At 48.2% G+C, this 15284-nt stretch overlaps 1 protein-coding gene across 5 annotated transcripts in view; it reads left to right on the top strand.

The window, feature by feature from the left end:
* Positions 1–15284, top strand: part of LOC139546460 (B-cell CLL/lymphoma 9 protein-like) — a 32289-nt gene that overhangs the window by 11594 nt on the left and 5411 nt on the right. For all 5 annotated transcript variants that reach the window (XM_071354860.1, XM_071354856.1, XM_071354858.1 and 2 more), the window contains 5 exons: positions 11537–11962; positions 13507–13853; positions 14287–14394; positions 14475–14661; positions 15117–15216. In XM_071354860.1, the coding sequence (XP_071210961.1) occupies positions 11664–11962; positions 13507–13853; positions 14287–14394; positions 14475–14661; positions 15117–15216 (1041 nt within the window). In that variant the 5' untranslated portion in view covers positions 11537–11663. The remainder of the gene's footprint in view (positions 1–11536; positions 11963–13506; positions 13854–14286; positions 14395–14474; positions 14662–15116; positions 15217–15284) is intronic.

The raw sequence follows: 15284 nt of genomic DNA, 5'->3' as shown, positions 1-15284 counted from the left end.
GGTTTCTGTTGTGTGTGTGTGTGGTTTCTGCTGTGTGTTTGTGTGTGTGGTTTCTGCTGTGCGTGCGTGTGTGTGTGTGTGTGGTTTCTGCTGTGTGTGTGAGTTTGTGGATTCTTTTGTGTGTGTGGATTCTTTTGTGTGTGTGTGTGTGGATTCTTTTGTGTGTGTGTGTGTGTGTGTGTGTGTGTGTGTGTTGTGTTCTGCTGTGTGTGTGTGTGGTGTCTGCTGTGTGTGTGTGTGTGTGGTGTGTGTGTGTGGTTTCTGCTGTGTGTGTGTGTGGTGTCTGCTGTGTGTGTGTGTGTGTGGTGTGTGTGTGTGGTTTCTGCTGTGTGTGTGTGTGTGTGGTTTCTGCTGTGTGGGTGTGTTTGGTTTCTGCTGTGTGTGTGTGTTTGGTTTCTGCTGTGTGTGTGTGTGGTTTCTGCTGTGTGTGTGTGGTTTCTGCTGCGTTTGTGTGTGTGGTTTCTGCTGCGTGTGTGTGGGTGTGTGGGGTGTGGTTTCTGCTGTATGTGTGTGGTTTCTGCTGTGTTTGTGTGTTTGGTTTCTGCTGTGTGTGTGTGTGGTTTCTGCTGTGTGTGTGTGTGGTTTCTGCTTTGTGTGTGTGTGGTTTCTGCTTTGTGAGTGTGTGGTTTCTGCTGTGTGTGTGTGTGTGGTTTCTGCTGTGTGTGTGTGTGTGTGTGTGTTCTGCTGTGTGTGTGTGTGGTTCTGTATGTGTGTGTGTGTGTGTGTGGCTGTGTGTGTTTTCTGATGTGTGTGTGTGGTTTCTGTGTCTGTGTGTGGTTTCTGCTGTGTGTGTGTGTGTGTGTGGTTTATGCTGTGTGTGTGTGTGAGGGGGCGTTTCTGCTGTGTGTGTGTGGGGGGGTTCTGGTGTGTGTGTGTGTGTGGTTTCTGCTGTGTGTGTGTGTGGTTTCTGCTGTGTGTGTGTGTGTGTGTGGTTTCTGCTGTGTGTGTGTGTGTGTGGTTTATGCTGTGTGTGTGTGCTTTTAGTTTCTGCGTGTGTGTGTGGCTGTGTGTGTGTGTTTTGGTTTCTGCTGTGTGTGTGTGTGTTTGGTTCCTGCTGTGTGTGTGTGTGTGTGGTTCCTGCTGTGTGTGTGTGTGTGGTTCCTGCTGTGTGTGTGTGTGGTTTCTGTTGTGTGTGTGGTTTCTGCTGTGTGTGTGTGTGGCTCTGATGTGTGTGTGTGTGTGTGTGTTTCTGCTGTGTGTGTGTTGTTTCTGCTGTGTGTGTGTGTGTGGTTTCTGCTGTGTGTGTGTTGTTTCTGCTGTGTGTGTGTGTGTGGTTTCTGATGTGTGTGTGTGTGTGTGTGGTTTCTGCTGTGTGTGTGTGTGTGTGTGTGTGGTTTCTGCTGTGTGTGTGTGGTTTCTGCTGTGTGTGTGTGTGTGGTTGCTGTGTGTGTGTGTGTGTTTTGCTGTGTGTGTGTGTGTGGTTTCTGCTGTGTGTGTGTGTGTGTGTGTGGTTTTTGCTGTGTGTGTGTGTGTGTGTGTGTGTGTGTGTGTGTGTGTGTGTGTGTGTGTGGTTTCTGCTCTGTGTGTGGTTTCTGCTGTGTGTGTGTGTGGCTCTGATGTGTGTGTGTGTGGTTTCTGCTGTGTGTGTGTGGTTTCTGCTGTGTGTGTGTTTGTGGATTCTTTTGTGTGTGTGTGTGGATTCTTTTGTGTGTGTGTGTGGTTTCTGCTGTGTGTGTGTGGTTTCTGCTGTGTGTGTGTTTGTGGATTCTTTTGTGTGTGTGTGTGGTTTCTGCTGTGTTTGTGTGTTTGGTTTCTGCTGTGTGTGTGTGTGGTTTATGCTGTGTGTGTGTGGTTTATGCTGTGTGTGTGTGTGGTTTATGCTGTGTGTGTGTGTGGTTTCTGCTTTGTGAGTGTGTGGTTTCTGATTTGTGAGTGTGTGGTTTCTGCTGTGTGTGTGTTTTTTCTGCTGTGTGTGTGTGTGTGATTTCTGCTGTGTGTGCGTGTGGTTTCTGCTGTGTGTGTGTGTGGTTTCTGCTGTGTGTGTGTGTGTGTGGTTTCTGCTGTGCGTGTGTGTGGTTTCTGCTGTGTGTGTGTGTGGTTCTGATGTGTGTGTGTGTCTGTGTGTGGTTTCTGCTGTGTGTGTGGTTTATGCTGTGTGTGTGTGTGGTGTCTGCTGTGTGTGTGTGTGTAGGGGGCGTTTCTGGTGTGTGTGTGGGGGGGTTCTGGTGTGTGTGTGTGTGTGTGTGGGTTCTGCTGTGTGTGTGTGTGTGGTTTCTGCTGTGTGTGTGGTTTCTGCTGTGTGTGTGTAGTTTCTGCTGTGTGTGTGTGTTTTTAGTTTCTGCTGTGTGTGTGTGTGTTTGGTCTCTGCTGTGTGTGTGTGTGTGTGTGGTTCCTGCTGTGTGTGTTTGTGGTTTCTGCTGTGTGTGTGTGTGTGTGTGTGGTTTCTGCTGTGTGTGTGTGTGTGTGTGTGTGGTTTCTGCTGTGTGTGTGTGTGTGTGGTTCTGATGTGTGTGTGTGTGTGTGTGTCTGTGTGTGGTTTCTGCTGTGTGTGTGTGTGTGGTGTCTGCTGTGTGTGTGTGTAGGGGGCGTTTCTGGTGTGTGTGTGGGGGGGTTCTGGTGTGTGTGTGTGTGGGTTCTGCTGTGTGTGGGTGTGGTTTCTGCTGTGTGTGTGTGTGTGAGGTTTCTGCTGTGTGTGTGTGTGTGTGGTTTCTGCTGTGTGTGTGTGTGTGGTTTCTGCTGTGTGTGTGTGTGTGGTTTCTGCTGTGTGTGTGTGTGTGTGGTTTCTGCTGTGTGTGTGTGTGTTTGGTTTCTGCTGTGTGTGTGTGTGGTGTCTGCTGTGTGTGTGTGTGTGTGGTTTCTGCTGTGTGTGTGTGTGTGTAGTTTCTGCTGTGTGTGTGTGTAGTTTCTGCTGTGCGTGTGTGTGTAGTTTCTGCTGTGTGTGTGTGTGTGTGTGGTGTCTGCTGCATTTGTGTGTGTGGTTTCTGCTGTGCGTGTGTGTGTGTGTGGTTTCTGCTGTGTGTGTGTGTGTGGTTTTTGCTGTGTGTGTGTGTGTGTGTGTGTGTGTGTGTGTGTGGTTTCTGCTCTGTGTGTGGTTTCTGCTGTGTGTGTGTGTGGCTCTGATGTGTGTGTGTGTGGTTTCTGCTGTGTGTGTGGTTTCTGCTGTGCGTGTGTGTGTGTGGTTTCTGCTGTGTGTGTGTGGTTTCTGCTGTGTGTGTGTTTGTGGATTCTTTTGTGTGTGTGTGTGGATTCTTTTGTGTGTGTGTGTGGTTTCTGCTGTGTGTGTGTGGTTTCTGCTGTGTGTGTGTTTGTGGATTCTTTTGTGTGTGTGTGTGGATTCTTTTGTGTGTGTGTGTGGTTTCTGCTGTGTTTGTGTGTTTGGTTTCTGCTGTGTGTGTGTGTGGTTTATGCTGTGTGTGTGTGGTTTATGCTGTGTGTGTGTGTGGTTTATGCTGTGTGTGTGTGTGGTTTCTGCTTTGTGAGTGTGTGGTTTCTGATTTGTGAGTGTGTGGTTTCTGCTGTGTGTGTGTTTTTTTCTGCTGTGTGTGTGTGTGTGATTTCTGCTGTGTGTGCGTGTGGTTTCTGCTGTGTGTGTGTGTGGTTTCTGCTGTGTGTGTGTGTGTGTGGTTTCTGCTGTGCGTGTGTGTGTGTGGTTTCTGCTGTGTGTGTGTGTGGTTCTGATGTGTGTGTGTGTCTGTGTGTGGTTTCTGCTGTGTGTGTGGTTTATGCTGTGTGTGTGTGTGGTGTCTGCTGTGTGTGTGTGTGTAGGGGGCGTTTCTGGTGTGTGTGTGGGGGGGTTCTGGTGTGTGTGTGTGTGTGTGTGGGTTCTGCTGTGTGTGTGTGTGTGGTTTCTGCTGTGTGTGTGGTTTCTGCTGTGTGTGTGTGCTTTTAGTTTCTGCTGTGTGTGTGTGTTTGGTTTCTGCTGTGTGTGTGTGTGTGTTTGGTTTCTGCTGTGTGTGTGTGTGTGTGTGTGTGTGGTTCCTGCTGTGTGTGTGTGTGTGTGTGTGGTTCCTGCTGTGTGTGTGTGTGGTTTCTGCTGTGTGTGTGTGTGGCTCTGATGTGTGTGTGTGTGTGTGTGTGGTTTCTGCTGTGTGTGTGTGTGTGTGTGTGGTTTTTGTGTGTGTGTGTGTGTGTGTGTGTGTGTTTCTGCTGTGTGTGTGTGTGGTTTCTGCTGTGTGTGTGTGTGTGTCTGTGTGTGTGTGTGTGTGTGTGTGGTTTCTGTTGTGTGTGTGTGTGTGTGTGTGTGTGTGTGGTTTCTGCTGTGTGTGTGTGGTTTCTGCTGTGTGTGTGTGTGTGGTTTCTGCTGTGTGTGTGTGTGTGTGGTTTCTGCTGTGTGTGTGTGTGGTGTCTGCTGCATTTGTGTGTGTGGTTTCTGCTGTGTGTGTGTGTGTGGTTTCTGCTTTGTGTGTGTGTGGTTTCTGCTGTGTGTGTGTGTGTGTGTGGTTTTTGCTGTGTGTGTGTGTGTGTGTGTGGTTTCTGCTGTGTGTGTGTGTGTGTGTGTGTTTGTGTGTGTGTGTGTGTGTGTGTGTGTGTGTGTGTGTGGTTTCTGCTCTGTGTGTGGTTTCTGCTGTGTGTGTGTGTGGCTCTGCTGTGTGTGTGTGTGTGTGGTTTCTGCTGTGTGTGTGGTTTCTGCTGTGTGTGTGTTTGTAGATTCTTTTGTGTGTGTGTGTGGATTCTTTTGTGTGTGTGTGTGGTTTCTGCTGTGTTTGTGTGTTTGGTTTCTGCTGTGTGTGTGTGTGGTTTCTGCTGTGTGTGTGTGTGTGGTTTTTGCTGTGTGTGTGTGTGTGGTTTCTGCTGTGTGTGTGTGTGTGGTTTCTGCTTTGTGTGTGTGTGGTTTCTGCTTTGTGAGTGTGTGGTTTCTGCTGTGTGTGTGTGTTGTTTCTGCTGTGTGAGTGTGTGGTTGCTGATTTGTGCGTGTGTGGTTTCTGCTGTGTGTGTGTTTTTTCTGCTGTGTGTGTGTGTGTGTTTATGCTGTGTGTGTGTGTGGTTATCTGCTGTGTGTGTGTGTGGTTTCTGCTGTGTGTGTGTGTGTGTGGTTTCTGCTGTGCGTGTATGTGGTTTCTGCTGTGTGTGTGTGTGGTTCTGATGTGAGTGTGTGTGTCTGTGTGTGGTTTCTGCTGTGTGTGTGTGTGTGTGGTTTCTGCTGTGTGTGTGTGTGGTGTCTGCTGTGTGTGTGTGTAGGGGGCGTTTCTGGTGTGTGTGTGGGGGGGTTCTGGTGTGTGTGTGTGTGTGGGTTCTGCTGTGTGTGTGTGTGGTTTCTGCTGTGTGTGTGTGGTTTCTGCTGTGTGTGTGTGTGTGGTTTCTGCTGTGTGTGTGTGTTTTTAGTTTCTGCTGTGTGTGTGTGTGTTTGGTTTCTGCTGTGTGTGTGTGTGTGTGTGGTTCCTGCTGTGTGTGTTTGTGGTTTCTGCTGTGTGTGTGTGTGTGTGTGTGTGTGTGGTTTCTGCTGTGTGTGTGTGTGTGTGGTTTCTGCTGTGTGTGTGTGTGTGGTTCTGATGTGTGTGTGTGTGTGTGTGTCTGTGTGTGGTTTCTGCTGTGTGTGTGTGTGTGGTGTCTGTTTGTGTGTGTGTGTGGGGGGGTTTCTGGTGTGTGTGTGGGGGGGTTCTGGTGTGTGTGTGTGTGTGTGGGTTCTGCTGTGTGTGTGTGTGTGGTTTCTGCTGTGTGTGTGTGTGGTTTCTGCTGTGTGTGTGTGTGAGGTTTCTGCTGTGTGTGTGTGTGTGAGGTTTCTGCTGTGTGTGTGTGTGTGTGTGTGTGTGTGTGTGTGTGTGGTTTCTGCTGTGTGTGTGTGTGGTTTCTGCTGTGTGTGTGTGTGTGGTTTCTGCTGTGTGTGTGTGTGTGTGTGGTTTCTGCTGTGTGTGTGTGTGTTTCTGCTGTGTGTGTGTGTGTGTGGTTTCTGCTGTGTGTGTGTGTGTGTGTGGTGTCTGCTGCATTTGTGTGTGTGGTTTCTGCTGTGTGTGTGTGTGTGTGTGGTTTCTGCTGTGTGTGTGTGTGTGGTTTTTGCTGTGTGTGTGTGTGTGTGTGTGTGTGTGTGTGTGGTTTCTGCTCTGTGTGTGGTTTCTGCTGTGTGTGTGTGTGGCTCTGATGTGTGTGTGTGTGGTTTCTGCTGTGTGTGTGGTTTCTGCTGTGCGTGTGTGTGTGTGGTCTCTGCTGTGTGTGTGTGGTTTCTGCTGTGTGTGTGTTTGTGGATTCTTTTGTGTGTGTGTGTGGATTCTTTTGTGTGTGTGTGTGGTTTCTGCTGTGTGTGTGTGGTTTCTGCTGTGTGTGTGTTTGTAGATTCTTTTGTGTGTGTGTGTGGATTCTTTTGTGTGTGTGTGTGGTTTCTGCTGTGTTTGTGTGTTTGGTTTCTGCTGTGTGTGTGTGGTTTCTGCTGTGTGTGTGTGTGTGGTTTCTGCTGTGTGTGTGTGTGTGGTTTCTGCTTTGTGTGTGTGTGGTTTCTGCTTTGTGAGTGTGTGGTTTCTGCTGTGTGTGTGTTTTTTCTGCTGTGTGTGTGTGTGTGATTTCTGCTGTGTGTGCGTGTGGTTTCTGCTGTGTGTGTGTGGTTTTAGCTGTGTGTGTGTGTGGTTATTGCTGTGTGTGTGTGTGGTTTCTGCTCTGTGTGTGTGTGTGTGTATGTGGTTTCTGCTGTGTGTGTGTGTGGTTCTGATGTGAGTGTGTGTGTCTGTGTGTGGTTTCTGCTGTGTGTGTGTGTGTGTGGTTTATGCTGTGTGTGTGTGTGGTGTCTGCTGTGTGTGTGTGTAGGGGGCGTTTCTGGTGTGTGTGTGGGGGGGTTCTGGTGTGTGTGTGTGTGTGTGGGTTCTGCTAAGTGTGTGTGTGGTTTCTGCTGTGTGTGTGTGGTTTCTGCTGTGTGTGTGTGTGTGGTTTCTGCTGTGTGTGTGTGTTTTTAGTTTCTGCTGTGTGTGTGTGTGTTTGGTTTCTGCTGTGTGTGTGTGTGTGGTTCCTGCTGTGTGTGTTTGTGGTTTCTGCTGTGTGTGTGTGTGTGTGTGTGGTTTCTGCGTGTGTGTGTGTGTGTGTGGTTTCTGCTGTGTGTGTGTGTGTGGTTCTGATGTGTGTGTGTGTGTGTGTGTCTGTGTGTGGTTTCTGCTGTGTGTGTGTGTAGGGTCCGTTTCTGGTGTGTGTGTGGGGGGGTTCTGGTGTGTGTGTGTGTGTGGGTTCTGCTGTGTGTGTGTGTGTGTGGTTTCTGCTGTGTGTGTGTGTGGTTTCTGCTGTGTGTGTGTGTGAGGTTTCTGCTGTGTGTGTGTGTGTGAGGTTTCTGCTGTGTGTGTGTGTGTGTGGTTTCTGCTGTGTGTGTGTGTGTGGTTTCTGCTGTGTGTGTGTGTGTGGTTTCTGCTGTGTGGGTGTGTGTGTGTGTGGTTTCTGCTGTGTGTGTGTGTGTGGTTTCTGCTGTGTGTGTGTGTGTGTGGTTTCTGCTGTGTGTGTGTGTGTGTGTGGTTTCTGCTGTGTGTGTGTGTGGTTTCTGCTGTGTGTGTGTGTGTGGTTTCTGCTGTGTGTGTGTGTGTGTAGTTTCTGCTGTGTGTGTGTGTGTATGGTTTCTGCTGTGTGTGTGTTTGGTTTCTGCTGTGTGTGTGGTTTCTGCTGTGTGTGTGTGGTGTCTGCTGCATTTGTGTGTGTGGTTTCTGCTGTGTGTGTGTGTGGTTTCTGCTGTGTGTGTGTGTGGTTTCTGCTGTGTGAGTGTGTGGTTTCTGCTGTGTGAGTTAGTGGTTTCTGCTGTGTGTGTGGTTTCTGCTGTGTGTGTGTGGTTTTTGCTGTGTGTGTGTGTGTGTGGTTTCTGCTCAGTGTGTGGTTTCTGCTATGTGTGTGTGTGTGTGTGGTTTCTGCTGTGTGGTGTGTGTGTGTGGTTTATGCTGTGTGTGTGTGTGTGTGTGTGTGGTGTCTGCTGTGTGTGTGTTTGTAGGGGGGGTTTCTGATGTGTGTGTGTGTGGTTTCTGTTGTGTGTGTGTGTGGTTTCTGTTGTGTGTGTGTGTGTGTGTGGTTTCTGCTGTGTGTGTGTGTGTGGTTTCTGCTGTGTGTGTGTGTGGGGGTTCTGCTGTGTGTTTGTGTGTGTGGTTTTTGCTGTGTGTGTGTGTGTGTGGTTTCTGCTGTGTGTGTGTGGTTTCTGCTGTGTGTGTGAGTTTGTGGATTATTTTGTGTGTGTGTGTGGATTCTTTTGTGTGTGTGTGTGTGTGTGTGTGTGTGTTTCTGCTGTGTGTGTTGTTTCTGCTGTGTGTGTGTGTGTGTGTGTTTCTGCTGTGTGTGTGTGTGGTGTGTGTGTGTTTGTGCTGTGTGTGTGTGTGTGTGTGTTGTTTCTGCTGTGTGTGTGTGTGTGTGTTGTTTCTGCTGTGTGTGTGTGTGTATGTGTGTGTTGTTTCTGCAGTGTCTGTGTGTGTGTGTGGTTTTTGCTCTTTGTTTCTGCTGTTTATGTGTGTGTGTTTTCTGCTGTGTGTGTGTGGTTTCTGCTGTGTGTGTGTGGTTTCTGCTGTGTGTTTGGTTTCTGTTGTGTGTTTGTGTGTGTGTGGTTTCTGCTGTGTGTGTGAGTGAGTGGATTCTTTTGTGTGTGTGTGTGTTTCTGCTGTGTGTGTGAGTGTGTGGATTCTTTTGTGTGTTTGTGTTTGTGTTGTTTCTGCTGTGTGGGTGTGTGTGTGTGTGTTGTTTCTGCTGTGTATGTGTGTGTGTGTTGTTTCTGCTGTGTGTGTTGTTTCTGCTGTGTGTGTGTGTGTGTGTTGTTTCTGCTGTGTGTGTGTGTGTGTCTGCTGTTTCTGTGTGTGTGTGTGTGTGTGTTTTCTGCTGTGTGTGTGTGTGGTGTGGTTTCTGATGTGTGTATTTGTGTGTGGTTTCTGCTGTGCGTTTTGTTTCTGCTGTGTGTGTTGTTTCTGCTGTGTGTGTGTGTGTGAGTTGTTTCTGTTTGTGTGTGTGTGTGTGTTTTCTGCTGTGTGTGTGTGTGGTGTGGTTTCTGATGTGTGTATGTGTGTGTGGTTTCTGCTGTGCGTTTGGTTTCTGCTGTGTGTTTGTGTGTGTGTGTGTGTGGTTTCTGCTGTGCGTGTGGTTTCTGCTGTGTGTGGGAGTGTGCATTCTTTTGTGTGTGTGTGTGGCTTCTGCTGTTTGTGTGTGGTGGCTCCTTTGTGGGTGTGGTTTCTGCTGTGTGTGTGGTGGCTGCTGCATGTGCGTTCTGTGACAGCAGTGTCAGCAAGAGGCCCAATTAGTGTCTCGTTAGTGTGTGATTGTAGGGAGAGGGTGATTGACAGGTCCTGCTGTGTGTGTGTGCACTGTGCAGCGCTAGTGAAAGACTGATGTAAGTATAACTAGCTACACCAGGGAAAGTGAAGAGAGTAAGTTTAGCTATTCTAGTGCTCAGCCAACACTGCACGATTGGAAAGGACTCAATACACTAGGATCCCTTCCAATCAGTCCCTCGGTATAACGTAATACACAGTAGTAGGCCTAGTAAACAAAATATCAGATCGATTAAAGGCATGACACAATCTATATTTAGGCTAGTTCCATTAACAGTAAACAAACACAGTAAATAAAAGGCCAATGGAGATCCAACTAATCCAAACAACGTACGTTTTTGGACAGAACCTGCTGCTAGGGTAGGATCCTAGGCTAACCTGGGCTGGCTCGGCTCCTCTATTCCAAGATCAACAGGAACAGTTGGAGGTTGAGCCATTATCCTGGCGGCACTTGTGGAAGGGTGGGTAGGCTCTGCACACGGAGCTAGCTGAGCTCGGCAGCATCATTGCACGTAGTGGAAAAGTACCCAATTGTCATACTTGAGTAAAAGTAAAGATACCAGTAAAATACTACTTGAGTAAAAGGCTAAAACTATTTGGTTTTAAATATACTTAAATATCAAAAGTAAATGTAATTGCAAAAATATACTTAAGTATCAAGTTAGTGTAAATCATTTCAAATTCCTTATATTAAGCAAATAAGATGGCACCATTTTTAAATTTTTTAAATGTACAAATAGCCAGGGGCACACTCCAACACTCGGACATCATTTACAAACAAAGCATGTGTGTCTAGTGAGTCCGCCAGATCAGATTCCGTAAAGATGACCAGGGATCTTGATAAGTGTGTGAATTGGACCTGTCCTGTTAAGCATTAATAATGTTTCACCCAACAGTACATTTGTTTCTTTAGGAATGTAGTGAACTAAATATAAAGTACAGATACCAACAAACAAAAAAAGACTTAACTAGTACTTTAAAGTGTTTTTACTTAAGTACTTTATACCACTGATCATCGCTGCTGGGCTTGGTGGCGGCCTCGGTGGTTTGATGTTTCTGCTCATCGCTCTCTTTCTCCAATTTCTGATATCCACCGTGGCAGATTAACTGGTTCGAGCTAGCTAAGGCTAATAAAACTAAACATTTTTACAGCTAGCTAAGGCTAATAACATTAACACTTTTTACAGCTAGCTAAGGCTAATAACACTAACAATTTTTTACAGCTAGCTAAGGCTAATAACACTAACACTTTTTACAGCTAACTAAGGCTAATAACACTAACACTTTTTACAGCTAACTAAGGCTAATAACAATAACACTTTTTACAGCTAGCTAAGACGCTAACTAAACTCTGTAGTTGTGGCGCACGAGGCAGAGTTGAGCAAGCAGCTTCAACGGTAGACTTGACCCCACACTTATAAATCAAAATAAAATATTACAGGCGGCGGCGTATGACGTTTTTCACTTACATTTACATTTTACATTTAAGTCATTTAGCAGACGCTCTTATCCAGAGCGACTTACACTTAGCCTACCACAGGGATGAGAATAATTTTGTTCCCTGCTTTTATGGATACCCGAAGGAGTCATACCTAACCGCCCAGTGGCTTTCCGTAGCCCCCCTACACACCAATGTGCACCCTCTCCATTGTGTTGACAGTCACTCTGTCACTCAAAAGCCAACCTCTCACTCAATAGTTTGAACTTTTTAGCTTTTTATTATATAGGGACAAGCAAGTAAAACTGGGGGGGATGGGGCTCAACCTAGTAGAGACTGGTTTGACCCTGGTTACACACTGACTCGCGTGTGCAAGCCTGTACAGTAGTGTTTCTAGTTAGCCCGTGTAGGAGCAGTTAGCAGTGTGTTGGTCTGTTCCAGTCCCAGCATCGCTCGCTCTCTCTCTCGCTCCCTCTCACTCTTTCTCCCTCCCTGCAGGAGATCTCTGGAGCCGGTTACAGTATTTGAGTGTTTTTGGAGGAGTTCCTAAATATTTGCAGGATGACAGTATGATCTGACTGTGCTGCTCACTGCCCATTCTCATGTCATTACCAGAGGGGCAGAAAACACACACTGCTGCAACGTAGAACACATACACACTGCTGCAACATAGAGAACACACACACACAGTATAAGAACATGTATGGACTCGTCCGTAGGAATCCAGTCATAATTGAGTGCTCAGTTAGTGGAGCTTCCATTAGTATTCTGTTGGTTTCTCCAGTCAACCACATTCAGGGACTCCCACCACTTCTACCAGATAGGATGATACACAACGGAATTCTTTACAAACATGTTAGAACCAATGACCATGAGACATCAATAAGTTGTTGTAAAGGTGTTCTCATGTTTCTCTAACATTTCTGTCTAATTATTATCTTCTGTTTTCTCTCCACAGAGTGCCCAAGGGCTGTGAGAGCCCCTTGGGGAAACCTCAGGCACAAACACACTCTCTTCCTCATACAGAAGCACTCTCTCTCTCTCTCACATACACACACTTATTAAAACAAACACACACACAGAGCATGTTGGAGGTCCAGGAGGAGAGGCCTGCCGTGGCAGGAGGGACGGCAGCGACACATTTCAGCAAGAAAGAGCGAGGGAAGAAAGAACGAGAGGAGGCCAAGGACGGCCGGGGGAATCTTGGGAATATCGGGAACAGTGCTCCTGGTTCGGGTGGCCGAGGGAACGGCAGAGGGAAAGCCCCTCACCCACACACAGGCAGCCCCCACCAGCTCATCACCCCACCCTGCTCTGTGGTGCTGGGAGCCCCCTCCATTCATCACAACAGACTGAAGAACTCCCCATCCACCAACACACAGAGGTGAGGGAGAGCAAGTGTACTGTGTGTGTGTGTATAGTGGTGGTGGTGGGGGGGTGGTGGTGGTAGTGGTAGTAATAATGTGTGTCCTTAAGTCAGGGAGTACACTGTGTTTGAATGTTCTTTCTGCTGACTCATGTTTCTGGAGCCACTGGAAACCAGCTTCTGCCCTGCCAAACCCTTGCCAGTCTTCTCTCTCTCATCTCTCTCTCTCTCTCTCTCTCTCTCTCTCTCTCTCTCTCTCTCTCTCTCTCTCTCTCTCTCTCTCTCTCTCTCTCTCTCTCTCTCTCTCTCTCTCTGTCTCTCTCTCTCTGTCTGTCTCTCTCTCTGTCTCTCTCTCTGTCTCTCTCTGTCTCTCTCTGTCTCTCTCTGTCTCTCTCTCTCTCTCTCCGCTCTCTCTCTCCGCTCTCTCTCTCCTGTCTGGCTGAATGTGTCTGTCATTTAGGGTGTGGTATAGTGATCTCTGCCAGTTGGACTGTTCCTGTTCTCCTGAACTGTACTTTACTCATGGCCATTCAGAAGCAGACGCCCTGCTCTGCCTCTCCTCTTGGGATCAGAGCCAAATATAAGACTCTGGCTGGGATTATTCCTACAGCAGTATTTGCCAGTGAGAAAAGTGTGTTTCCCTTCCCTCTGTCTGCTCCTATACTCTAACTGTACAGCAGTGGTTAGCAGCTATAATGATGGATCATGGTAGGCTGGGGGATTTCCCACAGCGTAAATCCTGGACACAGTAGGCCCACTGTTTTAGTCGGTTCATATTCGGGCACCTCCATACAAACAGAGCTGCCGAGTGAGTGAGTGAGTGTGTGTCTGCATGCACATTTGTGTGTGTGTGTGATTTGAACTATTTTGTCAGTCTCCCTTCCCGGCAGTGGAAAGAGGGGAGTGAGGGGAGATTGGGAGGGGTTGATGGGACAAGAGGTCAGTCTGGTTCACTCCAAGCCAGCCGTCTGACTCTCTGGCCTCTTACAGCTGAGCCTCCCCTAGTCAAGGAGTCTGTTTACTGGGCACACGTTAACTCTAGCCCCAGGCTTCAGCCTGTTCCCTCTGTGTCCCTGGTAGCATTTGTGTCATAGTGGGGAAGTAAAAGGACAAAGAGACTAACCTTGTGGGGACACAATTCAGTCCCATTCAAAATCCTATTTTCCCTAACCCCTTACCCTAACTTTAACCCGAAAACCAACCCTAGCTCCTAAACCTAATTCTAACCTTAACCCTAAACCCCCTAGAAATAGCATTTGACCTTGTCGTTACTAACAAAATGTCCCCAGTTGGTAATTTTTTGTTTACTATTCTTCTGGGGACTTCTGGTCACTACAAGTATAGTTAAATATGTCCACCCACACACACACACACACACCCACACACACACACACACACACACACACACACACACACACACACACACACACACACACACACACACACACACACACACACACACACACACACACACACACACACACACACACACACACACACACACACACACACCAAGGCTATGTCATTGATAAGCACTTCTTCCCTCTCCCTACCTCTCTCAGTCCTAAACCCAAGCCAGAGGTAATGGTGCGCTCCCCTCCAGTCATGTCCCCCTCCGGTGGCGCCGCCCAGATGGACTCCAAACTTCCCAATCAGAGCAAACCAGGAAGCGCCGGCAGCCAATCACAGGCCTCGCCATGCGACCCCAAGACAGTGGGTGGTAAGGGCTCCCAGCAGGGCGGCATGTCAGGGGTGGGTCCAGGAGGTATGGGGGGTCTGAAGAACGGCCAGGGCCTGAACTCTGGGGGACAGGGGACAAAGGTCAAGGTGAAGAGGGAGAGGAGCACCTCAGTGGAGTCCTACAACGAGCAGCAGCCAGGCACAGCCACGCCCACCAGCGACGACAAGGGTGAGTAGTACACTGCACTCTAAATAGTGGTCAAATATGTCAAGTGGTATTAAGTAGTGTACTTTTTACAAATCCTAACCTTCCTTCCACTTTCTAAGCTCCCATTTCCATGAAACTAAAGTGCTTACATCTTGCCTCTCTGACACAATAGCTGCTGAAGTTCATGGGCATGTTACGTGTCTATGTTGTCTGTGTGAACATGTGGTGTTGTGGCTGTAGAAACATCAGCAGGCCCCTGAAAGCGTGTCATTATGGTCACACACTGACTTGATATGCTGCTGTCTCTCTCCTCCTGGGAGTCTGGTGGAGAGGACTGCGCTCTGATAAAGGAGGGGGAGGGCGTGTGTTTGTGTATTATTGATAGAGAGCTCAGCTGTAACTGTATAAGTACATGCGACACACACGGTTACACACTGACTGTGTGTGTATACAGACAGTAACAGGGTGAAGAGGATGTGTGTGGCTGAGAGGAGGCAGCCCTACAGTGGAGCTGACTGGTGTTCTGGAGGAGAGAGTGATGAGGACGACAAAGGATTCTTCAGTGAGTGTCTGTCCTTCCGTCATCCCCATTTCCACCTGCTACTGTAAACTACAGTAACATGATCCTCTGTCCCTCCCCAGACTGTAACTCCAGTGACGTGAAGCCCCAGGACTCCAACTCCCATCCTCCCCCCAACGCCGGACTCAGCCGCTCCTCCACACCCTCCCACAATGCACTAGGAGGCCAGGGCGCAGCGTCGGAGTCGGCGGGTGGTCAGAAGGCTGGGTCTAAAGTGGTTTACGTCTTCACTACAGAGATGGCCAACAAGTAAGGGAGATCGCAGGGAAACCATGTTAATGGTCCTAATATCCCATGATATGTTAGTGATTGAGCTGTAGTCATTGTAGTTGCAGTGTGTGACGTGTTCCCTCCACACACCAGGTTATTCTGAGCTTGGTTTGGATAGACCACACACACCTGAGAAAGGAGTGGAGATATAAAATCCAGAAATCTAGCTCTCCTAACATGCTCGCCTGCAGTTATGCTTTGTTTTCAGTGTGCTTGCCTGAAAGTGTGTTCTTGTTTCAGTTGTCTCCGATTTTACACTGTCCTCTGTACGGAATAGGAGATGAAAGTTGTGGATGTAAAGTGGAAGATGTGTGTGAAACTGTTTGTTTAGTCTGTCGACCGCGGCATTTCCTTCATGCCCTTTGCTAACACTGCCCTCATTCTGCTGCCACAGACACAGACACAAATGTGACTGTCTGGTCTCTGTTCCTCAGGGCTGCTGATGCTGTTCTAACAGGCCACTCAGAAAACATCATCAACTTCCACATGAGAAACATCTCCAACAGCAAGGACAAGATCCCCCTCCCACCCCTGGTAAGAACACACGCACACACTGCCATGATGTGATGACTAGACATGGAACTTGGCATAACTTGGCAAAG

Source organism: Salvelinus alpinus, chromosome 20 (assembly GCF_045679555.1).
Source record: "Salvelinus alpinus chromosome 20, SLU_Salpinus.1, whole genome shotgun sequence".
NCBI classification, from domain to species: domain Eukaryota; kingdom Metazoa; phylum Chordata; class Actinopteri; order Salmoniformes; family Salmonidae; genus Salvelinus; species Salvelinus alpinus.
This window is presented reverse-complemented; position numbering and strand designations above follow the sequence as displayed.